The sequence below is a fragment of the Heptranchias perlo genome, chromosome 25, assembly GCF_035084215.1.
Source record: "Heptranchias perlo isolate sHepPer1 chromosome 25, sHepPer1.hap1, whole genome shotgun sequence".
In the NCBI taxonomy this organism is placed as follows: Eukaryota; Metazoa; Chordata; class Chondrichthyes; order Hexanchiformes; family Hexanchidae; genus Heptranchias; species Heptranchias perlo.
The window spans coordinates 10,798,858-10,824,762 of record NC_090349.1 but is presented as its reverse complement, the minus strand read 5'-3'; the positions used below and the strand labels follow the sequence as shown (position 1 = coordinate 10,824,762).

Here is a 25,905-nt window from a genome sequence, read left to right as displayed (position 1 = left end):
ACACTTAAAAATATCAAAGCAAACTTGATGGGGACTGAATATCACACTGCGTTAGTAGATCTATGAGCTTTGGGACCTGGGATTGAATCACATCACCACCGACATGATGGAGGTCTTTACTCTGCTGGCTGTAAAGATCCCGTGTGAAACATGTTTGGGGCAATTCCAAACCAGTTTGTAGTGGAGGCAAGACCACAACACAAAACTGAACACGATTCAGCACAAATTGGCAATGTCACTCAGAGAGGTGGCAATCATGGTTGGAACAGGACATAGAAATGTCACATTGGTAAAATAGTAAACTAATTGTTGAGCAAAACAGACTGAGCTCCATCCAGTACTGAATCAGTGGTACACCTGACTAGGGATAGAGGGGAGGGAGCTTTGCTGTGTTATACTGAAGCTGGGAGTGCTTGTGGGGACAGAGTGGAGGGAGCTTTGCTGTGTTGTACTGAAGCTGGGAGTGCTTGATGGGGTAATGAATAGGGAGGTTTGCTCCTTGTGTTAATCTGTATTCTTCCTGAGCTGATGTGTTGAATATTATACCGTTTCGAGCACTGTGGCCCCTGACCTTGACATGCAGAAAACTAACCAAATCTATTTTTTAACGAGTTGAGTCTGTCATGTTATTAACTTGCTATTACGATAATTCTATAAATTAGTGCCAGAAATGAAAGGTCCGTGTTCTACCTTTGCAAGTACTGATGTACTCCAACATCAGAAAGATAAATCATGGACTTTAAATACTTTTTACGAATTCTAATAAGCTTGGTATTGGCTGGTTGGACAGTTGATGATTAAGATAGTTCTGAAAATCGTACCAATGAAAGAAGCTCCCACGATAACAGCATTCCTGTCGTTGGCCAGTTTTGCAATGCAGTTTGCATCCTCGGGTGTCCTGAGCTGGTACACGTTCTCCAAATCTGCCCCTTGACACTGCAGTGTTTTAGGCCTGAAATGCGAGGAGTGAAGCTGTCACTCTGGTGATGATGCCCCTATGAGGTACGACTAGTGACATTTCTGTCTGGGCCCTACCCCAGTTAAATGACACAAAGTCACCCAGGAATCAAGCAAGACAGGCTACCCTTCCCTTAGTACTTTCACCCTCCAGAAAGGTTGCAAAAACATCAGCCACGTGCAGCTCTCCTCCAATAGACGGCAGCCCAGATTGCAGGCTTTATAAATCACTGTTAGGCCTCAGCTGGAGCATTGTGTCAAATTCTGGGCACCACACTTTAGGAAGGATGTCAAGGCCTCGGGGAGGGTGCAGGGAAGATTTACTAGAGTGGTACCAAAGATGAGGGACTTCAGTCATGTGGAGAGACTGGAGAAGCTGGGGTTGATAGAGGTGTTCAAAATCATGAACGGTTTTGATAGAGTAAATAAAAAGAAACTATTTCCAGTGGCAGAAGGGTCGGTAACCAGAGGACACAGATTTAAGGTAACTGGCAAAAGAAGCAGAGGCGCCATGAGGAGAATTTTTTTTACGCAACGAGTTATGATCTGGAATGCACTGCCTGAAAGGGTGGTGGAAGCAGATTCAATAATAACTTTCAAAGGAGAATTGGATAAATACTTGATAAGGAAAGATTTGCAGGGTTATGGGGCAAGTGCAGGGGGAGTGGAACTAATTGGATAGCTCAAAAAGTTGGCACAGGCACAATGGGCCAAATGGCCTCCTGCAGTGTAACATTGTAATATTCTATAAAGTTTGTGAAAATTACTTTCAAGCCGTGAAAGTCTACAGTAATGTTTAAATGAGACATTAGTGACTTGAGCGTGGAATCTGTGTAACGTTCTGGTATGGCGTCCCCTGACTGTGATGTCACACCACCTTCGCCTCTCAGCACCCACTTACCTGCAGAACTCGTGCTGAACTCATGCTGGTTGGGGACGGGACCTTATTCCGTTTCCAGTCTCATGTTTAACTGGTGCATAGATCAGGGCATTCAGACAAAAGGGGTTAAGTTTAACGATGGGAATTGGCGGGAAAATGGCCGTTATCACAATGGCCGCCCACTATATGCCCCGCCCTAGTTTCCCTCCCATTAACTTCAATGGAAGAGAAAATCAGGCAAGGTGTATATTCGGGCAAGGTGTATAATGGGTGAGGTGTATAAGGGGGCGAGGCGTGTAACGGGGCGAGGCGTGTAACGGGGCGAGGCGTACAACGGGGCGAGGTGTATAATTGGGCGAGGTGTATAATTGGGCAAGGTATTTAATGGATGAGGTGTATAATGGGTGAGGCGTGTAATGGGCGGGCGTGTAATGGGCGGGCATGTAATGGGCGGGCGTGTAATGGGCAAGGTGTATAATGGACGGGGCATGTAATGGAGGTGTATAATGGGGCGAGGTGTATAATCGGTGAGGTGTATAATGGGCGAGGCGTGTAACGGGCGAGGTGTATAATGGGCGAGGCGTATAATGGGTGAGGTGTATAATGGGTGAGGTGTATAATGGGCAAGGTGTGTAATGGGGCGAGGTGTATAATGGGCGAGGCATGTAATGGGCGAGGCGTGTAATGGGCGAGCTGTATAATGGGCGAGGCGTGTAATGGGTGAGGTGTGTAATGGGCGAGGCGTGTAATGGGCGAGGTGTGCAATGGGCGAGGTGTATAATGGGTGAGGTGTATAATGGGCGAGGTGTGTAATGGGGTGAGGTGTATAATGGGCGAGGTGTGTAATGGGGCGTGGTGTATAATGGGCAAGGTGTGTAATGGGCGAGGCATGTAATGGGCGAGGTGTATAATGGGCGAGGCGTGTAATGGGCGAGGCGTATAGTGGGCGAGGCGTGTAATGGGCAAGGCGTGTAATGGGTGAGGCGTATAATGGGGCGAGGCGTATAGTGGGCGAGGCGTGTAATGGGCAAGGCGTGTAATGGGTGAGGCGTATAATGGGACGAGGTGTGTAATGGGTGAGGCGTGTAATTGGGCGACCAATTCAATATCACCCATTTTACATCATCGCCCAAAATTAAAATTACCCCGAAAGGTCGTTTCAACCTGACCGTAACTGTGTGCAGATCTAGGACCCAGCTAATGGAGGAAGGAATCACCCTGCTTCCTCCTCTGTTCTTCCTCCTCTTCCCTGCCCTCTCCTCCCCACACCATCGGCTTTGAAGTACGTACACTGGAGGGGATCGAACATGGAGGCTGAAAGTACCAGATTAAAATGTCCTAGAGTACTTTGCACAGAGTTGGGTTTTTTGCAGCCACCCTGTATCACCAACCTCCCACAAACAACAACAAGACGAACGTCCAGTTCATCTATGTTTAGTGATGTTGGAGAACTCACTGCTCTTCTTTGAATACTGCTGCGAGACCTTTAACATCCACCTGAACAGGCGAATGGGACTTTGGTTTAACATCTCAGCCAAACAGCTTGCTCTCCAATGATGCAGCACTCCCGCTCACTGCTGGTGTGGGGCTTTTACCCATACTTTCTGTCACAGAGACGAAAGTGCTATCAGCAGAGTTAAGCTGGAACTGGCGAGTCAAGGAAGGCCAGTTTTGTTGTAGGTCTCCACACTCGCATTCCCTCCATCCCCCAGTTTCCCCCTCCCTGTCCCCCTCCCCCTTCCCCACCACCTGAGGTAACAGGAAAGGCAAAATGTCACAAACCCATCAGCTAGTCACCTGCTCCCAGTTGCGATCAGTAATTTGTTGTACTCCATCTTGAGTCCATCTTTAAAATGGACCAACTTACTCTTTACGTCCACTGACACCACCTGCAATAACAGAGAGCTGAAGGTCAGTCTGACTCATACCGTCACAGTAAGGATTCCACTCATATTTATAGCAAGGGAGGACTCCACAGGTTCTCACCCCCTCCTCATGTAGGCGCTGAGCCCTGGCTGGAATGAAGCTCCACAGATCCTGACATTTCCCCCTGTACAAACGTGTGAGTCAGGACAAGACCTGGCTTGGACGTGATGCCGCTGCAGTCAAACAGCCTGCTAGTGCTCACTGTCTAAGCTCAGATGGGAAGAATGGCCATTTGGTTGAAGTAAAGAGGGCATCGGTGCCCGTGGAGCTGAGCTCTCGCATGGTTTGAGCGCCTTGAGGAGAGGTGCGGAGGAAACCAGGGGAAAGAAGAGATGCTGGGAAAACTCCACAAGGGAGGTTGGGATAGTTTCACAAGGGAGACGGTAACAGAGAGTGTTACAACTAAGAGGCCGATGGTGAGAGTGGGTGAGTATTATTGGGGGTTGTAATGAGGCTGTGGGTATTCGGGGTTATAATGCGGGCGGGGGTATTACTGGGTCTCATAATGAGGAGGTTTAATTGGGGTTTATAATGTGGTTGGGTGTATTACTGGGGGGGGGGGAGCATAATGAGGCTGGTAGTATTTTGAGAATAGCAAGATATTTGGTTATATTGAGGTGGGATTTTACTGCAGGTTAAATTCAGGCTTGGAGCACAATATGAGGATTATAGTTATAATGAGGGTGGATGTATTCTCGGAGGTTAAAATTAATATGGTGATACGATGGGTGGGGGTGTTACTAAGGGTTATTAAAAGGTGGGGTATTACTTTGAGTTGTAATGAGGGTGGAGGATATTACTGGGATTTGTAATGAGGGTGGAGGATATTACTGGGAGTTGTAATGAGGGTGGAGGATATTACTGGGAGTTGTAATGAGGGTGAAGGGTATTATTAGGCTTTGTAATAAGGATGGGGACTAGGTTAACAGAGAAAATTGCACAGCAGTTTGAACAGCTTTGTCGCTCTCTCACCTCCCTCTCCGTTTGCACTTCGATGTCATATTGGGAGAAGAATTCCTTGGAGCGCAGCGTGATCTGTTCAGCCTGGCACTCGAGAGACTGAAAACACAAGGAACGGCTATGAACACCATGACGGAAACATGCATCTGATCCCAAACACGCACGGCTCACCCCTCCTCTCACAAACACACACGGCTCACCCCTCCTCTCACAAACACACACGGCTCACCCCTCCTTTGACAAACAGCTGGCTACCTAGCTTTCCAGAATTCACAGAATCGTGCATCGACAAAGTTTATATATATCTTGTTAAGACGAGATGCATATTGGGTCACAGAGGATGCACACACACATCGTATCACTATGTGCTTGTATTCATTTCAACAGCACCTCCCATACCCACGACCTCCACCACCTAGAAGGACAAGAGCAGCAGGCACATGGGAACAACACCACCTGCACGTTCCCCTCCAAGTCACACACCATCCCGACTTGGAAATATATCGCCGTTCCTTCATTGTCGCTGGGTCAAAATCCTGGAACTCCCTTCCTAACAGCACTGTGGGAGAACCTTCACCACAAGGACTGCAGTTGTTCAAGAAGGCGGCTCACCACCACCTACTCAAGGGCAATTAGGGATGGGCAATAAATGCTGGCCTCGCCAGCGACGCCCACAACCCAAGAATTCATTATTTAAAAAGTTTCTGGTATTAGTAGGGTTGAAGTCACGTCTTGGTTAGAGGCTGAACAGAGGGGAGTCCAGGCCGGGGAACCTGGAGTAGGCTGTAACTCTCAGCAGAGGTGGAAAACCAGAGGTAGTCGATTGGCCGCCAGTTATAGGCCTCGACTGATCTTCCGTTCCTTTGGAGCCAGAAATCTGGCAACTGCCGACGGTCACAATGACCCCCACCGAGTGCAGGCGGCAAACAGTTTCGGTGTCAGCTCTGCCCCCAGATCTCAGGCTTTTTTAATCAGAGCTGGGAGAACCGTTCAGCTTTAGACCTGCAGCCAGTTCCCGCTCTGGCCCTCTTGATCTCCCCTCCTAAGCTTGGACTATAAGCTGATCTCAGCCAGCATGGTGTCAGAGGAAGGCTTCGTTGGCCTCAGCAACCCAGGGTCAGCATGGGGGATAAAACATCAGCCAGGGCTCCCACCCTCCCTCGCCAGATAGTAACATCCGGTGGGAAGTCCATGGGGGTCATTTTAACAGTGGGCGATGGTGTAAAATGGACAATATCGAATTAGCCGCCAATTTACTCCCCGCTCGATCCTCCTTCCCATTGACTTCAATCAAAAGGTAAATCGGACGGAGTGAATAACGGGCGGCTAACTCGATATTGCTCATTTTATACCATCGCCCAATGTTAAAAGGACTCTCCCCCCACCCCGTATGTGTGAATGTCAAGTGAGAACAGGATTGTGATGCACCCTGTGGTACAACAGCCTGCTGGCAGTCACAGTGTGGGCGCATACATCAAGAATGGCCCCTTGGTAATGCAGATGGTTCACACCCCGAGACTCTACCCACCAAAACTCTGCAGCTACAGGAGAGGGGGACAGTAAAGTAAAAAGAGGGAGCACTGTGCCCACAAAAAGAAATGAAGGCAACTAGATGGACAGAAACCTCTGTAAACACCTCAAATTAGCAATGAACACCTTGAGAGCTGTTGTCTTGTGTGGGTCACTGTCGGCACACTGACTCGAACATAGGAGCAGGAGTTGGCCATTCGGCCCCTCGGGCCTGTTCCGCCATTCAATGAGATCATGGTTGATCTGTATGTTGACTCCATTTATCCGCCTTAGCTCCATATCCCTTGATATCGTTACCAACACTAATCTATCGATCTCAGTCTTGAAAGCTCCAATTGTCTCATCATCCACAGGTGGAAGAGAGTTCCAGATTTCCATTACCTTTTCTGTGAAAAAGTGTTTTCTGATTTCACTCCTGAAAGGCCTGGCTCTAATTTTAAGGTCATGCCCTCTTGTGATGGATTCCCCCAACAGAGGAAATAGCTTCTCTGTATCTTCCCTATCAAATCAGTTTACAATTTTAAACACCTCGATTAGGCCACCCCTCAATCTTCTAAACTCAAGGGAATAGAAGCCAAGTTTACGCAACCAGGCCTCAGAATTTAACCCTTTCAGCCCCAGTATTGTTCTGGTGAATCTGCATTGCACCCCCTCGAAGGCCAAAATATCCTTCTATGTGAAAGGCTGTTGTTTAGGAATGCTGGATGCCCAGCCGAGATCAGTGCCCAGTATTCCCAAACAAGAGTTGCCTGTGTCTGTCGCGTCATATTGGATGTGGGTTGGGCGGGGGTTGTTGGTTTGAGATACAGATACAAACCTTACTTAGTTTAGGTCTGTCGTATGGCAGGTGTGTCTCCATGGTGCACATCACAATGCGCTCGGTGAAGCCTTCCTGTCTCAGTGTTTCTGCACAGACCAGTCCTGCGGGGCCTGAGTGGAAACAAACAATTGCAGTCAGCTCCACTCCAGTGATGGGGTACGATCAACAACAACTTACATTTATCTAGTGCCGAGAACAAAGTGAAACGTTCCAAGGCACTTCCCAAGAGCGTAATCAAACAAAATTTGACACTGAGCCATATAAGGAGATATTAGGACAGGTGATCAAAAGCTTGGTCAAAGAGGCAGGTTTTAGGGGGCGTCTTAAAGGAGGAGAGAGAGACGGAGAAGTTCAGGGAGGGAATTCTGGAGCTTAGGGTCTCAGTAGCTGAAGCAATGGCTGCACTCACTATACTGAGTGCAATCTATTCTAATAGTGTCCACACTCACTACAATGAGTGCAATCTATTCTAATAGTGTACACACTCACTATACTGAGTGCAATCTATTCTAATAGTGTCCACACTCACTACAATGAGTGCAATCTATTCTAATAGTGTCCACACTCACTACAATGAGTGCAATCTATTCCAATAGTGTCCACACTCACTACAATGAGTGCAATCTATTCTAATAGTGTCCACACTCACTACAATGAGTGCAATCTATTCCAATAGTGTCCACACTCACTACAATGAGTGCAATCTATTCTAATAGTGTCCACACTCACTACAATGAGTGCAATCTATTCCAATAGTGTACACACTCACTACAATGAGTGCAATCTATTCTAATAGTGTCCACACTCACTACAATGAGTGCAATCTATTCTAATAGGGTCCACACTCACTACAATGAGTGCAATCTATTCCAATAGTGTCCACACTCACTATACTGAGTGCAATCTATTCTAATAGTGTCCATACTCACTACAATGAGTGCAATCTATTCCAATAGGGTCCACACTCACGACAATGAGTGCAATCTATTCGAATAGTGTCCATACTCACTATACTGAGTGCAATCTATTCTAATAGTGTCCACACTCACGACAATGAGTGCAATCTATTCGAATAGTGTCCACACTCACTATACTGAGTGCAATCCATTCTAATAGTGTCCACACTCACTACAATGCGTGCAATCTGTTCTAATAGTGTCCACACTCACGACAATGAGTGCAATCTATTCGAATAGTGTCCACACTCACTATACTGAGTGCAATCCATTCTAATAGTGTCCACACTCACTACAATGAGTGCAATCTGTTCTAATAGTGTCGCCACTCACTATACTGAGTGCAATCTATTCTAATACTGTCCACCCCCACTGCACTGAGTGCAATCTATTCTAATAGTGTCCACACTCACGATACTGAGTGCAATCTATTCTAATAGTGTCCACACTCACTACAATGAGTGCAATCTATTCTAATAGTGTCCACACTCACTATACTGAGTGCAATCTATTCTAATAGTGTCCACACTCACTACAATGCGTGCAATCTATTCTAATAGTGTCCACACTCACTACAATGAGTGCAATCTATTCCAATAGTGTCCACACTCACTACAATGAGTGCAATCTATTCCAATAGTGTCCACACTCACTATACTGAGTGCAATCTATTCTAATAGTGTCCACACTCACTACAATGAGTGCAATCTATTCTAATAGTGTCCACACTCACTACAATGAGTGCAATCTATTCTAATAGTGTCCACACTCACTACAATGAGTGCAATCTATTCTAATAGTGTCCACACTCACTACAATGAGTGCAATCTATTCTAATAGTGTCCACACTCACTACAATGAGTGCAATCTATTCCAATAGTGTCCACACTCACTATACTGAGTGCAATCTATTCCAATAGTGTCCACACTCACTATACTGAGTGCAATCTATTCTAATAGTGTCCACACTCACTATACTGAGTGCAATCTATTCTAATAGTGTCCATACTCACGACAATGAGTGCAATCTATTCTAATAGTGTCCATACTCACTACACTGAGTGCAATCTGTTCTAATAGTGTCCACACTCACTACAATGAATGCGATCTATTCTAATAGTGTCCACACTCACTACAATGAGTGCAATCTATTCTAATAGTGTCCACACTCACTACACTGATTGCAATCTGTTCTAATAGTGTCCACACTCACTACACTGAGTGCAATCTGTTCTAATAGTGTCCACACTCACTACACTGAGTGCAATCTATTCTAATAGTGTCCACACTCACTACACTGAGTGCAATCTGTTCTAATAGTGTCCACACTCACTACACTGAGTGCAATCTGTTCTAATAGTGTCCACACTCACTACACTGAGTGCAATCTGTTCTAATAGTGTCCACACACTTTGCACTGAGTGCAATATATTTCATAAGTTACTAAGTTTAAAAGTGATGATGTTATTCCTTGAATTGCCTCTCTCTGATTGTTCCCTTTGCCATCCATTATATTCCTGGTTCACATGTTTTGATTCAGCACAGGAAACATCTGCAAATCCGTCTCACTGAACCGCTATAGATCTAGAATCAAGTAGTTTCTGCCCACTGCCTTTTTATTCTCATTAGCTCAGTGATCTGAGCCCTGTGCCACACTGTAACTTGTCTTTGATTCCGGTGTGAGCCTTGGCTCAGTTGAAAGCACCCTCGCCTCTGAGTCAGAAAGTTGTGGGTTTAAGTCCCACTCCAGAGACTTGAGCCTAAAATCTAGGCTGACACTCCAGTGCAATACTGAGGGAGTGCTGCATTGTCGGAGATGCCGTCTTTTGAGAGAAAGTTTAAACCGAGGCCCTGTCTGGCCTCTCAGGTGGACGTAAAAGATCCCATGGCACTATTTCGAAGAAGAGCAGGGAAGTTCTCCCTGGAGTCCTGGCCAATATTTATCCCTCAACCAACTAGAAAAAAATGGTAATCTGGTCATTATCACATTGCTGTTTGTGGGCTCTTGCTGTGTGTAAATTGGCTGCCATGTTTCCCACATTACAATCGGGACTGCACTTCAAAAAAGTACTTCATTGGCCATAAAGCGCTTTGGGACGTCCTGAGGTCGTGAAGGCGCTATATAAATGTAATTCTATCTTTCTGTTAAGTTAAATTTCCACCCTCCATCGTACCCAATCCGTGGCTCTCTCCCAAGTGTCTGTTACCCTCTCGTGGGGTTTGCACACTTACCAGCCCCAATGATGAGCACGTTGGTGTTACTGAAACTGCAGTCGCTCAGAGTCGCGCATCTTGCCATCCGTTTCACCCTCTTCTGTGACTGGAGAGCCTGATGGTAAAGGGGTAGACAGTGAAATTGTAATGGCAGCAACGTTTGGGTGAGGGGAAGGACTCCATCAGGCCTTGTGCTCCATCAGAGCTGCATAGATTGATAGATTTTTGTTAGGCAAGGGTATTAAGGGTAACAGAACCAAGGCGGGTAGATGGAGTTAAGATATAATTGAATGGTGGAACTGGCTCAAGGGGCTGAATTTTTAAAAAATTTGTTCATGGGATGTGGGTGTCGCTGGCGAGGCCGGCATTTATTGCCCATCCCTAATTGCCCTTGAGAAGGTGGTGGAAAGCCGCCTTCTTGAACCGCTACAGTCCATGTGGTGAAGGTTCTCCCACAGTGCTGTTAGGAAGGGAGTTCCAGGATTTTGACCCAGCGACGATGAAGGAACGGCGATATATTTCCAAGTCGGGATGGTGTGTGACTTGGAGGGGAATGTGCAGGTGGTGCTGTTCCCATGTGCTTGTTGCTCTTGTCCTTCTAGGTGGTAAAGGTCGTGGATTTGGGAGGTGCTGTCGAAGAAGCCTTGCGAGTTGCTGCAGTGCATCCTGTGGATGGTACACACTGCAGCCACGGTGCTCCAGTGGTGAAGGGAGTGAATGGTTAGGGTGGTGGATGGGGTGCCAATCAAGCAGACTGCTTTGTCCTGGATGGTGTTGAGCTTCTTGAGTGTTGTTGGAGCTGCACTCATCCAGGCAAGAGGAGAGTATTCCATCACACTCCTGACTTGTGCCTTGTAGATGGTGGAAAGGCTTTGGGGAGTCATGAGGTGAGTCACTCGCCGCAGAATACCCAGCCTCTGACCTGCTCTTATAGCCACAGTATTTATATGGCTGGTCCAGTTAAGTTTCTGGTCAATGGTGACACCCAGGGTATTGATGGTGGGGGGATTTGGCGATGGTAATGCCGTTGAATGTCAAGGGGAGGTGGTTAGATTCTCTCTTGTTGGAGATGGTCATTGCCTGGCACTTGTCTGGCACGAATGTTACTTGCCACTTATGAGCCCAAGCCTGGATGCTATCCAGGTCTTGCTGCATGTGGGCACGGACTGCTTCATTATCTGAGGAGTTGCGAATGGAACTGAACACTGTGCATCCCCATTACTGACTTTATGATGGAGGGGAGGTCATTGATGAAGCAGCTGAAGATGGTTGGGCCTAGGACACTGCCCTGAAGAACACCTGCAGCAATGTCCTGGGGCTGAGATGATTGGCCTCCAACAACCACTACCATCTTCCTTTGTGCTAGGTATGACTCCAGCCACTGGAGAGTTTTCCCCCTGATTCCCATTGACTTCAATTTTACTGGGGCTCCTTGATGCCACAATCTGTGAATGGCCTAGTCCTGCTCCTATGTTCGTATGCTCCACGTCTCAGTGAGGTGGGACAGTGTTGCACAGATCCAGGAAGAGAACAATCCCACAGGATGCAGCCAGACAGCGTTCTGGACAATATTCCCGCCAAGAACAAAAACACCCAAACAATTGGTTCTGTGCGGTGTCGTTGCGATTCGGGCAGAACTTTGAACCTTGGATCATCTCTACCAAAGGGAAAAAACAACGTTCAAAATCAATATTTCTGCTGGTTCTGGATTTGGATTGAGATGCCAGTCTTCCAAATCAGTACTCAGAATAGAGCGTACCCATCTGAACGAATGTGCTGTTTCCAAACACCATCTCATGCATGTCATTGGTGAGAGACAGTGACACAGTGCAGCCACTAGTGGGAAGCACTGAGTCTCACTGCACAGACAGGGCATGGACTGCTGCATGTGGTGACACCAAGTCCAGGCCAGGCTGAAGATGACTGGCTAATTTCCCTGTCAATCACCAACACAGTGCAACTCATTGGCTGACACAATGGTGTCAATACTCACTGCGGGCTGGGGAATCTCAGCTCTCCTGAAGTCCGTAAGAGCGACTGGGGGAGGCTGGAGTTTCCCCCAGGTACAGTATGGATGGGGACAAGGTGGTGTACTGCACAAATAGAACAGGAAGTCCCACCAAGGGACAATCACTGCTTTTTTGATGTGTTTTTTTTCACCCTTATCAAAGTGAGGGATGCCAGTCCTGGGGGAAAGAACTGTGCCACATTTTGACCCAGTGTCAGTATCAAACACTCCCGTGTCAGGTTAGTTGCGGGTGTAAGTTACTTTCTGCACTGCCCCAACAATCTAGCTTAACTGAAAAAAGCATTGCCTACTGCACCGGGGCCCAGAACAGCTGGCAAAAGAACCAGAGGGGAGATGAGGAGAATTTTTTTAACGCAGTGAGTTGTCATGATCTGGAACGCACTGCCTGAAAGGGTGGTGGGAGCAGATTCAATAGGGAATTGGATATATACTTGAAAAGGAAAAATTTGCAGGGCTATGGGGAAAGAGCAGGGGAGTGGGACTGATTGGACAGCTCTTTCAAAGAGCCGGCACAGACACGAAGGGCCGAATGGCCTCCTTCTGTGGTGTATGATTCCTTGATCAGTCCTTTTCTGTGTGAGGCGGCCAATTAAATGCAGGTTAGTGGTGGGCTCTCGACGTGGGTTCACCCTGCCCAAACTCTTTTTATATATTCCCATTACAGCCTGAGACATTCATCCCATCGGACTGGAGCTGGATTCACTCCCAGAACATAGAGATTAAAGGACAGATTTCACAAGGAGACTGTGTTACCTGTTTGCTTGCTCGGACCATCACTTTCTCCCTTTCTATTCTGACCTGTGAAGATGAACACCATTGTTAGAGTGCAGAGAGAATAGTACATCGTGACACTCAGATACCCAAGAGTCTGAAGCACAATGACATTGCAGCCACGTTTGATGCTTTTAAGGGGAAGTTCGATAAGCACATGAGGGAAAAAGGAAAAGAAGGCCATGTTGATAGGGTGAGATGAAGAGGGGTGGGAGGAGGCTCGTGTGGGGCATATAGGCCGGCACAGACCAGTTGGGCCGAATGACCTGTTCCTGAGCTGTAGACTCGATGTAATTCTAGGTAATACCTTCAGACACTGCGTCACACCAGGCTATAGGAAAGGCTGCCTCTCTCAGTCCAGTGGACTTCCTCTCCTTCAGAGAAAGGCTGCTACTTTGCATAAACATTTTAAGATTTATGCTTTTGTTGAATTAGTCGTTAGTGGGTTACAATTCCATATTAACTGAGGCTTCATCATTCAGTGGGGGTAATCTTGATGCGATGGTGTAAAACGGGTGATAGCAAATTGGCAGCATTTACATCACTCCCCATTTTTATTTCCATTGAAGCCAATAACGACTGCTCATGTGGAGCAAGTATTGGATGGGCCGAATGGTCTCTTTCTGTGTTGTAGTTTCTCACCAATTCTGTGCAAATGAACACGGGGGAAGATTTAACACCGTCGGGAGAGAAGGTAGGAAAAAAAAGAAATGCTATCAGAATAGATGGCCTGGTGCACTTGTGGACCAGAGTGCTGGTCTCCATGGTGACGGGATGTGGGTGTGAGCCTGCGATTTCCCACCCAACAGATTCCTGACTAACAGCCAGGCCACCCCTGGGAGGGAGGGAGGGAGGGAGGGAGGGAGGGAATGCCCTGAGGGTGATTTACCCAGACTGATCCGTTAAAGAGCGATACTGACAGAGGTCTAAGAACTGGTGACATGCCTGGCCTGCTGTTCACAACCTCAGGACGTCCCAAGGAGCTTTACAGCCAATTAAGTACTTTTCAAGTCACTGTTGTAATCTGGGAAACACGACAGCCAATTTGCACACAGCAAGGTCCCACAAACAGCAAAGTGATAATGACCAGATAATCTGTGATATTGGTTGAAGGATAAATATTGGCCAGGACATCAGGAGAAATCCATTGCTCTTCTTCAAAATAGTGCTGTGGGATCTTTTACATCCACCAGAGAGGGCAGACGGGGCCTCGGTTTAATGTCTCATCCAAAAGATAGCACCTCCGACAGTGCAGCACTCCCTCAGTACTACACTGGAGTGTCAGCCTGGATTTTGTGCTCAAGTCTCTGGAGTGGGACTTTAACCCACAACCTACTGACTCGAAGGCAAGAGTGCTGCCCACTGAGCCACGGCTGTCATCAAAGGGGACAATGTGTGGAGCAGAGGATGGTGGGGGGGCTGTGGCAGGGTTTTTTCACCTCAGAGGCCTCTCTTTGGCACGGGGGGGACCGCAAAAGCATTACCTGAAACTTCGGTAAACTGTCCAATCCGGGAAAATCTTCAATATCGCCCGTTGCAACATTAAAGCAGGCCCCGTGCCATGGGCACCGAACTCGCCCATTGGTCAAAACACCTGAGAAAAGAAATTCACACCACTTACCCCGAGTCACATTGCCGGTGCAATCACTCTTGTGGTACTTGACTCTGGTAAAGAGTGATTTACTTGTACTTCTTTCAATTTACTATACTATCTTCACTGCTCACAATACGGTCTCCTCTACACTGGGGAGACCAAACGCAGACTGGGTGATCGCTTTGCTGAACACCTCCACTCTGTCCGCAAGTGTGGCCCTGACCTGCCGGTCACTTGCCATTTTAATTCTCTGTCCCACTCCCACTCTGACCTCTCTGTCCTCGGCCTCTTACACTGTTCCAATGAAGCTCAACGGAAGCTTGAGGAACAGCACCTCATCTTTCGATTAGACACTTTACAACATTGATCTCAATAACTTCAGATCATAATCACTGCTCCCATTTTTTCAGTCAGCTAGTGCTGGTAATGGTTCTGCTGCTGCCATTTACAGTTACTCCTGATCAATCTTTTGTTTCTTAACCTGTCCCATTCCCACCCTTCTTGCCTTGCACCATCATCCCTTTTGTCATTTAATCACTCGTGCCCTCCACCCTATCACAGACTTTCCCTTTTGTTCTTTTCTCCCCTCCCCCACTTTCCCTGGCTCAGTATTTGCTTAAAAACTTTAACTTTTTAACATCTTCCAGTTCTGACGAAAGGTCTTCGACCTGAAATGTTAACTCTGTTTCTTTCTCCACAGATGCTGCCTCACTTGCTGAGCTTCTCCAGCATTTTCTGTTTTTATTTCTGTTAAGTCCTGTGCCAATCGCTAACCTGAGGCTTCATTCTGTTTATAATTTATAGTCAGTAAAACGAAAGCACTATATTTTGGGGAAAAAGAAGAAATGAATAATACAGTACAGCTGGTGGGTGTAAAAGTGTCAGCTTTTGCACATGTACAGTACAGACTGGGAAACAATTAACAATTCACTCCCATTTGCTACTGTACAGCTTGTGTGTGCCTCAGTTTTTTTTATTATTCATTCTTGGGATGTGGTGAGGCCAGCATTTATTGCCCATCCCTAATTGCCCTTGAGAAGGTGGTGGTGAGCCGCCTTCTTGAACCGCTGCAGTCCGTGTGGTGAAGGTTCTCCCACAGTGCTGTTAGGAAGGGAGTTCCAAGATTTTGACCCAGCGACAATGAAGGAACGGCAATATAGTTCCAAGTCGGGATGGTGTGTGACTTGGAGGGGAATGTGCAGGTGGTGTTATTCCCATGTGCCTGCTGCCCTTGTCCTTCTAGGTGGCAGAGGTCACGGGTTTGGGAGGTGCTGCCAAAGAAGCCTTGGCGAGTTGCTGCAGTGCATCTTGGATTCAGTACACGCTGCAGTCTCACGTTGGGCTGATGTATACATAAGGGACGATCTTTCGAGTTTGCTTCGTGACAGGGAGACACACTGCCCTCAATCTTCGTTACATTTAATCAGCAGAAAATTGAGGGCCGTGAAGCAGTGATTTACTCCCGTCTCGCACTGTTACATCTTGTGTATGTCTCAGTACAATGCAGCCCCACTGGACTGAGACTAGCCATTCTTGGAAAGGACAGGCCACAATGTGAATGGCCATTCAGCATCTCTAAATGGAGATTAGAATGTGAGCCTTCCCTTCTCACTTGCAGCTCCTGATTTTTGACCATTGACCTCCGATACCTGAACTTTGAACTCGGTCAACAGCTTGCTGGACCAGTTGTCTCACTATCCCGTCGTGAACCTTGAACATTGTCCACTGACCTTTCACCAGGGGTGCTCCGTAATGAGGACATTTGTGTCCTATTGCACAGTATTCTCCTCTCTCTTTGATCAGCAGGGCCTTGCCACAGGCCACATCCACCTCTCGCATCCTGCGGGCGCAAAGCACACGATTCAGTTCCAGTCTTTCTTCTCTCGACCTGTGGAATTTTCTCTCTCGCCCACGATCGGGAACTTTCCACACCTGGAGCCGCCTTGCCCGATTCCCCATTCTGTTGCTCGGTGACACAGTGCGGTGCAAACATCTTGTCTGCTATTGTGTAACCTGCCCGTTGCATTGCCCCTTACAGGGGGTGAAATTGGTCCACGCCAGTAGCACGAAACCAGCCGGTAGTGGGGTTGCCAACCCTCCAGGATTGTCCTGGAGTCTCCAGGAATTAAAGATTAATCTCCTGGGCACTGCTGCCAGCAACTCCCAGGAGAAAAATCACATGGGCATTAAAAAAAGTTGTACATTTTTCTAATTTTCTTTGAACACTTTCATTTATTCATTATAGAAATATTGGAGATGGAGAAAAAAGGCTGTTTGACCGGGTGGGGTGGTTGGCGGTGGGAGGTCATGTGATGAAACCTCCAGGAATAGGCCCAACCAGAGTTGGCGACCCTAGCTCGCAGTGAATCGGCAGCCCGTTAACTGGGGAAGAAAACCGGGGGGGGCGGTGTAACACGGGTTTCCAATTCACTACGTGCCCATTTCACGCTGCTGGCAAAGACCAATTTCACCCCCACCCCCTCCCACAGGCTCCAAACATCCTCATCGGCACACAGCCAGTGCGAGTCGGTTGGGAGTACGGTGGAAGGGGAGGAGAATCCCACAGGGCCAAACTGCTCCAGGTCCTGGCCCCATCTGCCAGTTTCCAGAGGGGCCTGTTTTGGGGCCAAACCTCCGTCCGTCCCAATCGTGGCCCCTGACCTCGAGAGGGGGGTAGGCCAGGGAAAGGGAATTCCCATGCCAGCAACTACCTCGTTCACGACCTCTTTCCTGCCAAGTGCCCAGAGTGTGGGGATGAGCCAGTTTTACTGGCGCTTGGAGCCATCTAAGTGGGCCCCACCTGGAGTATCCTGTCCTGGGACCCCCCCCCCGCCAACCCCACTCCCAATCAAAATTCTTGCAGGTGGCCTGTTACATAGTTCCTTACCGCCTGTCAGTCCTTAGTCCAAGTGACTGTTCTTCGTGTGAGCCTAGACAGTGATGGCAGGGTATTCAGTGGCGGAAGGTGGCACAGCCATAGAATCTTTCAGCACAGAAGGAGGCCGTTCGGCCCTTCGTGCCTGTGCCGGCTCTTTGAAAGAGCTATCTAATTAGTCCCACTCCCCCTCCCCTTTCCCCATAGCTCTGCACATTTTTCCTTTTCAAGTATTTATCCAATTCACTTTTGAAAGTTATTATTGCATTTGCCTTTCAGGCAGTGTATTCCAGATCATGACAACTCGCTGCATAAAAAATATCTCCTCACCTCCCTTCTGGTTCTTTTGACAATTATCTTAAATCTGTGTCCTCTGGTGACCGACCCTCCCGCCAATGGAAACAGTTTCTCTCTCTCTACCCTATAAAAACCCTTCATAATTTTGAACACCTCTCCCCTTAAACTTCTCTGATCTAAAGAGAACAATCCCAGCTTCTCCATAATACCTCTAAGCCACCTTTCAGGCAGTATATTCCAGTCAAACCCTGCTTTCACCCAACGTGCACATGTTCCAGCAGGAGTCACTGGATGGCGATTGGAAATGGGGAACTCCAGCTCGTTTTTACTTGTCTGGATGCTGAGACCGATTGTGAACGACCAACCCCCCCCCCCTTCCCCTCCCCTCCCCCCGCAGCCTTTCCAGCGCTGCCTGGCTGAGACCAGCCAACGGGAGCCAGACCTGGGCCGTCCCATACAGGGTGTAGTATTTGACAGCTGAGCCCTTGGGTGTCCTGGTTCCACGTTCTTTGAACGAGTTGTGAAAGAGCTGCAATACTGTCACTGTCCTGCTGGTGGCACTGTCGGCTTGCTTATGTCATTTTGCTGACAGCCACCTCATCAGGGAGTCAGTCAAACTGTAACCTCATTCCCCACAATCTACATCCCATAATATCCCAGTGACACGATGTATTGGGTGGGCGGATGGGTGGGTGTGAGGAGGGAGAGTTGCTGCTCTCAATGTTTCATCTATTTCCTTCTGGCTATTTATGCTATGCAGAGGCTACCAACATAGCCAAACAAGGCATCTGGGGGGATTTAATTTTGTGGATTTTCAATGAGCGTCCAAACAACCAGCTCAGTGAGAACCCAGCTCAACAAACAGATTGACCCCCGAAATTCTAACTGAGGTCATCGCGACCCAATCACGTCTTTCATCGTGTCAGTGGCAGTGGAGGTCTCACTGCTACTCTCTGATTTTGAACGGTGATTCATGAAATGGCAAACTAATAAGGAAAGAAGGTAGGGCCCCAGTTGTAGTTAGTAACTGTGACCGAACAGTAACAATGGACTCTGGGTCTACTAAAAGGGGCTAAAAGGGTTAAATTATGAGGACAGGTTGCATAGACTCGGCTTGTATTCCCTTGAATGTAGAAGATTAAGAGGTGATCTAATTGAGATGCTTAAGATGATTAAAAGTGTTGATAGGATAGATAGAGAGAAACTATTTCCTGTGGTGGGGGAATCCAGAACAAGGGGGCATAACCTTAAAATTAGATCTAGGCCGTTCAGGGGTGATGTCAGGAAGCACTTCTTCACACAAAGGGGAGTGGAAATCTGGAACTCTCTCCCCCAAAAAGCTGTTGAGGCTGGGGGTCAATTGAAAATTTCAAAACTGAGATTGATAGATTTTTGTTGGGTAAGGGTATTAAGGGTTGTGGAACCCAGGCGGGTAGATGGAGTTAAGATACAGATCATCCATGATCTAATTGAAAGGCGGAACAGGATCGAGGGGCTGAATGGCCTACTCCTGTTCCTATTTTCCGACTGTACCAGGGTCTTGAAAAGAATTGGCTGAAGGGAGGACTCCAACTGCAATCTCATCCCTTGGATTGACTCACTTATCTTCATTTCCCCGGTACAATTACAGGTGATGTCACACTGATACCTACTGTCCATCCTGGAGCTCATTCACGTGGCACACTGCCACCTCCACCATGTCCTTTGGATTCTGATAGAGGTCGACGGTGATGGGCCGCTCCTCTACGTGCTTTGTGCTCCCGTTGGCCTTACATGCGGGTAGGGGGCTGACTTTGCCGTTGGGTGAAAGGCTTTCTTTCTCCTTGTCCTTCTCCTTGTCAGGGACCATCACTTCAACTTTGACTTCAACTGAAAGATAGATAGCGACCACAAAGGAAGGCTTAAACAGATGGCAGTGCACTACTAAACGCTAAAACAGTCAGAGCATAGAGTGTTATTAATAACCATAAGATTGACATATCTTGTTCATACTGCAATATACACCACTGGCACTCCAACATACTCCAGTAATATTGCAACAAATAACTAAGCATGTTCAAGAAATAGGACAGATGATAGAATATTCACCAAAAGTTTACATATTGTTTAAAATGTTCAATGATGAACTGTGTTCATGACATGTAAGTTTATTATATTATTTTCATTGACTTCACTTTCTCTTGTTTTAGATCATCATTATCTCAAGGGGGCTGGATTACTGAAGGGAGGATGTTATGCTTCAGTTGTACAGGACCTTGGTCAGACCCCATTTAGAATGCTGCATTCAGTTTTAGACACTTCAGGAAGGATATATTGGTCTTGGCGGGGGGGCGGCGGGGAGTGCAACGCTGATTCGCCAGAATGATACCAAGGCTTAGAGGGTTAAATTATGAGGACAGATTGCATAAACTTGGCTTGTATTCCCTTGAGTTTAGAAGATTGAGCTGATTGAGGTGTTTAAAATGTTAAAAGGATTCAATAGGGTAGATACAGAGAAACTATTTCCTCTGGTGAGGGAATCACGAGGGGACCTAATCTTAAAATTAGAGCCAGGCCATTTAGGAGGGAAATCAGAGAACACTTTTTCACACAAAGGGTAGTAGAAATCTGGAATTCTCTCCCCCAAAAGGCTGTGGATGGTGGGACAATTGGAGCTTTCAAGACTGAGATTGATAGATTTTTGTTGGGTAAGGGTATCAAGGGATATGGAGCTAATTCGGATAAATGGAGTTGAGGTACAGATCAGCCATGATCTAATTGAATGGTGGAACAGGCTCAAGGGGCTGAATGGCCTACTCCTGTTCCTATGTTCCTATGTCCCTATGTTCCTATCTTCACATGTGTCACCTATAACACCAAGTAACTTTGCAAACCCAACAATGGATTTGTTGAGTAGTTATTTGCCGCTTGCACTGAGCAGCCCTCATTAGCTCCATATCAACGACCCCCTGAAGGCAATTGAGCAAAGCTTGCCTGACAGATCTTATCATTATTATTTGAGTCCCACCCAAAACATTTCTCTTCCATATGTTGTGCATTTCCAGTATTTTACCACGAAGAACATCCCAACATCAAGAATGATTGAGTTGCCTTTCATCACAATTCGCTCCATACTTTGGTCACAAACCATATCCACTGCAAGAATTATGTTTAAAACACTGCAGCAATAAAATGGGAAATGTCCTGAAGGAAATCCGATTGGCCAGGCCCAACAAATTCTAAAATGGGACAATTAAAGGCTCACAAATTAATCAGGATATTCTGAAAAGAACAGAAAAAAGAGGCAGACGACACTAAAATAGGAGGCGCAGTGAATAATTCTGAGGACGAAAGGGAGCTTCATGGGGTTATTGATAAAATGGTGGAATGAGCAAAAAAGTGGCAGATGGAATTCAATGTTAGTAGGTGTGAGGTGGTACTTTTTGGTGAACAAAACCAAGTAATAATTATATTTTGAATGGAAGAAAGCTAGGTGTTGGGGTAGAGCAGAGGGGGTTCGGATTCACAAGACATTAAAAGCAGAACCTCAAGTGGATAAGGCCATAAAAAAAGCTAATGGAATATTGGGTAGATGGCAAGAGGTGTAGAATGTAAAAGTCACGATGTAATGGTAAGTCTGCATAAGACCAGAGTTGGAGTCTATAGTTTTGGACTCCACACTTTAGAAAGGATGTCAATGCAATAGAGAGGGTAGAGCACAGATTCACTAGGACACTGCTTGGTTTGAGGAAACACAAATGTGAACAGAGACTTGAGACATTGGGGCTGTTTCTGTTAGAACAGAGATTATGCGGTGACTCAATAGAGGTGTTTAAAATTACAAAAGGATAGGACAGGGTAGATAAGAACAGACTGTTTGCAGTGGTTGAGGGGTCTAGAACAAGGCGACATAGATAGGAAGGAACATAGGAACAGGAGTAGGCCATTCAGCCCTCGAGCCTGCTCCACCATTTGATAAGATCATGGCTGATCTGTGATCTAGCTCCATATACCTGCCTTTGGCCCATATCCCTTAATATCTTTGGTTGGTAAAAAGCTATCTATCTCAGATTTAAAACTAGCAATTGAGCTAGCATCAATTGTCGTTTGCGGAAGAGAGTTCCAAACTTCTACTACCCTTTGTGTGTAGAATTGTTTTCTAATCTCACTCCTGAAAGGTCTGGCTCTAATTTTTAGACTGTGCCCCCTACTCCTAGAATCCCCAACCAGCGGAAATAATTTCTCTCTATCCACCCTATCCGTTCCCCTTAATATCTTATAAACTTCGATCAGATCACCCCTTAACCTTCGAAACTCTAGAGAATACAACCCCAATTTGTGTAATCTCTCCTCGTAACTTAACCCTTGAAGTCCGGGTATCATTCTAGTAAACCTACGCTGCACTCCCTCCAAGGCCAATATGTCCTTCCGAAGGTGCGGTGCCCAGAACTGCTCACAGTACTCCAGGTGTGGTCTAACCAGGGTTTTGTATAGCTGCAGCATAACTTCAGCTCCCTTGTACTCCAGTCCTCTAGATATAAAGGCCAGCATTCCATTAGCCTTATTGATTATTTTCTGCACCTGTTCATGACACTTCAATGATCTATGTACCTGAACCCCTAAGTCCCTTTGGACATCCACTGTTTTTAACTTTTTACCATTTAGAAAGTACCCTGTTCTATCCTTTTTTGATCCAAAGTGGATGACCTCACATTTGCCTACACTGAATTCCATTTGCCACAGTTTTGCCCATTCACCTAATCTATCAATATCGCTTTGTAATTTTATGTTTTCATCTACACTGCTTACAATGCCACAATGCTTACAATAGATATGAATAAATGTAAGAGAGTTGGGACAGAGAGCTGGAGAACCTTTTTTACACAAAGGGTTGTGAGGCTGTGGAGTGCACTACTAGAGTTAGTGATTAAAGCAGAGACCATGTCAACATTTAAGAATGGGTTAGATAGATTGTTGAAGAAAAGGGGGATAAAGGGACCTGGGAACAAGGCAGGCACATGGGATTAAGACTACTGCTCATGTGGAGGATAAACAACAACATGGACTGGTTGGGCTGAATGGCCTTTTTTTCCATGTTGTGATTTCTATGTAATTCTATGTAATGTCTGAAGGTGACAGTGATGGACGTGATGTTAAAGCCCTCCATTTAATTGTGAGGTATCTGAGAGCAATGCCTTCCTGTGCTGATCTTGATTTGAAGACGGGAAACAGAGAGTAGTGGTGAACGGTTGTTTATCAGACTGGAGGGAGGTGTACAGTGGTGTTCCCCAGGGGTCGGTACTAGGACCACTGCTTTTCTTGATATATATTAATGTCTTGGACTTGGGTGTCCAGGGCACAATTTCAAAATTTGCAGATGATGACACAAAACTTGGAAGTGTAGTAAACAATGAGGAGGATAATGATAGACTTCAAGATGACATAGACAGGCTGATGGCATGGGCAGACACATGGCAGATGAAATTTAACACAGAGAAGTGCGAAGTGATACATTTTGGTAGGAAGAACGAGGAGAGGCAATATAAACTAAAGGATACAATTCCAAAGGGTGTGCAGGAACAGAGAGACCTGGGGGTATATGTGCACAGGTCGTTGAAGGTAGCAGGGTAGGTTGAGAAAGTGGTTAAAAAGCATATAGGATCCTGAGCTTTATAAATAAAGGCATAGAGTACAAAAGCAAGGAGGTTATGATGAACCTTTATAAAACACTGGTTCGGCCACAACTGGAGTATTGTGTCCAATTCTGGGCACCACACTTTAGGAAGGATGTAAAGGCCTTAGAGAGGGTGCAGAAAAGATTTACTAGAATGGTTCCAGGGATGAGGGACTTCAGTTACGTGGATAGACTGGAGAAACTGGGGTTGTTCTCCTTAGAGCAGAAGATTGAGAGGAGATTTGATAAAGTGTTCAAAATCATGAAGGGTCTAGACAGAATAGATAGAGAGAAACTCTTCCCATTGACGGAAGGGTCGAGAACCAGAGGATACAGATTTAAGGAGATTGGTAAAAGAACCAAAGGTGACATGAGGAAAAAGTTTTTTTCGCAGCGAGTGGTTAGGATCTGGAATGCACTGCCAGGGAGGATGGTGGAGGCAGATTCAATCGTGGCTTTCAAAAGGGAATTGGATAAGTACTTGAAGGGGAAAAATTTGCTGGGCTATGGGGAAAGGGCGGGGGAGTGGGACTAACTGGATTGCTCTTGCAGAGAGCTGGCACGGGCTCGATGGGCCGAGTGGTCTCCTTCTGTGCTGTAAACATTCTGAGATTCTATAAGCTATGGAGTTCAGCTTTAAGGTTGGTGCAGGCTGGATCCTGCTTTGCCTCACAGACCAGCAAATCTGCTGACCATCAGAAATGAGGCCGCTGCAATCTCCTGTTGAGGATTTTACCTACTGTGTGAAATTTAATTAGGAAATTTAATGGGAGAGCAAAGTCACGGGGCTTGAAAGGCCTTCAATCATTATGTGTAGTTAGTCTGCAATTGCATTACATCAGTTAGCCTGGATTTAAGGCTGTGCTGTTCAGAATGGAAAAGAGCCATTGCACAGCATATGAGGAGGATAATAATATTTACATTTCTCATGAGAGTAACTTGAAGAGTAACTCATGAATGCTTTCACAAATTGTTATTAATTTAACCCTAACGGGAGGTATGTGAGAGCATGCTAGTCACAGCCCAGAATGACTGCACTAATTATTTCCCTGTCCCCTTGAGTTGGAGTAAGTGAGGCATTGGGCTGGATTTTCCTACTTGATCCGGCCCTGACTCGGGCGGGAGCACGACGAAAAATGATGCAAAATTGAGCGTCAAGGCTTACCACTGCCTCCCCGCCCCGAGCTCAATTTCCCAACCCCTGTCACTGTCAGACCCTCTGCTGCCCATCCTCCTCCCTGCAGGAAGGACCCAGGTTCCTGGTGGATTCTTTGGCTGTCCACCTGTGTCCCCGGGTTGAAGTCCGGAAGCACTTCTTCACACAAAGGGTAGTGGAAATCTGGAACTCTCTCCCCCAAAAAGCTGTTGAGGCTGGAGGTCGATTGAAAATGTCAAAACTGTTCAAAAATCTCAATAGTAGTTAGGTAGGGGTATTAAGAGATATGGAACCAGGGCAGATAAATGGAGTTGAGGTACAGATCAGAGATGATCTAATTGAATGGCAGAACAGGCTCAAGGGACTGAATGGCCTGCCCCTGTTCCTATGCTCCACACCGGCCTTTCACCTTTGGATCCTGGGTTTTGTCCAGTCCAATGAAGAACATGTTGTGGCCACTCAAACCTGTGTCTATCTTTCCTGCAACTCCATGTCTGAATCTCTTCTATCAGGTTTCTGCCCCTGCCACAGTACTGAAACGGCCCTAATTAAAGTCACAAATTATATTCTCTGTGACTGTGGGACATATTCCCTCCTCGACCTCTCTGCAGCCTTTAACACAGTTGACCAACCATCCTCCTCCATTGTCTAGATCAGTGGGACTCTCCTCACCTGGTCCCACTCTTACCTATCGAATCATAGCCAGAGCATCTGTAACATCACCCACCTCCACCCCTGGCTCAGCCCATCTCCTGCTGAAACTCTCATCCATGCATTTGTCACCTCCAGATCTGATTATTCCAATGCTATTCTGGACCGCCTCTCTTCCTCCACGCAGTGTAGACTTCAACTCATCCAAAACTCTGTTGCCTGTGTCCTATCCTGCACCAAGTCCCGTTCACCCATCACCCCTATCCTCACTGACCCACACGGACTCCCAGTCCCCCAAAATCTCCTATTTAAAATCCTCATCCTTGTGTTTAAATCCCATCATGGCCTCAGCCCTCCGTATCATTGTAACCTCCTGCAGCCATACAACCCCTCCTCAGAAATCTCCATTCTTCTGACTCTGGCCTCCTATGCCTCACACCCTCTCTTTGCCTCACCATTGGCGGCCGTGTTGGCAGCTGGCTAGGCCCTGAGGTCTGAAATTCCCTGCATGAACCCCTCTGCCTCTCCCTCTCCTCCTTTAACAGCCTCCGTAAAACTCACCGCTTCCACCACTCCAAATATCTCCATCTTTGGCTTGGCATCTATTTCGGTCTGATCGAGCCTCTGTGAAGTTAA

The 25,905-nt window shown here is 46.7% G+C and overlaps 1 protein-coding gene across 5 annotated transcripts in view; it reads right to left on the bottom strand.

Annotated features, from left to right (window-relative positions):
- Positions 1-25,905, bottom strand: part of LOC137342009 (apoptosis-inducing factor 3) — a 144,298-nt gene that overhangs the window by 25,068 nt on the left and 93,325 nt on the right. For 4 of the 5 annotated variants that reach the window (XM_068005585.1, XM_068005588.1, XM_068005587.1 and 1 more), the window contains exons 3-12: positions 25,831-25,893; positions 19,462-19,678; positions 16,368-16,477; positions 14,528-14,637; positions 13,026-13,070; positions 10,262-10,358; positions 7,071-7,183; positions 4,736-4,822; positions 3,635-3,726; positions 822-952 (exon numbers count right to left, since the gene is read on the bottom strand). In XM_068005585.1, the coding sequence (XP_067861686.1) occupies positions 822-952; positions 3,635-3,726; positions 4,736-4,822; positions 7,071-7,183; positions 10,262-10,358; positions 13,026-13,070; positions 14,528-14,637; positions 16,368-16,477; positions 19,462-19,678; positions 25,831-25,893 (1,065 nt within the window). The remainder of the gene's footprint in view (positions 1-821; positions 953-3,634; positions 3,727-4,735; positions 4,823-7,070; positions 7,184-10,261; positions 10,359-13,025; positions 13,071-14,527; positions 14,638-16,367; positions 16,478-19,461; positions 19,679-25,830; positions 25,894-25,905) is intronic. The other variant, XM_068005589.1, reaches the window with a different exon arrangement.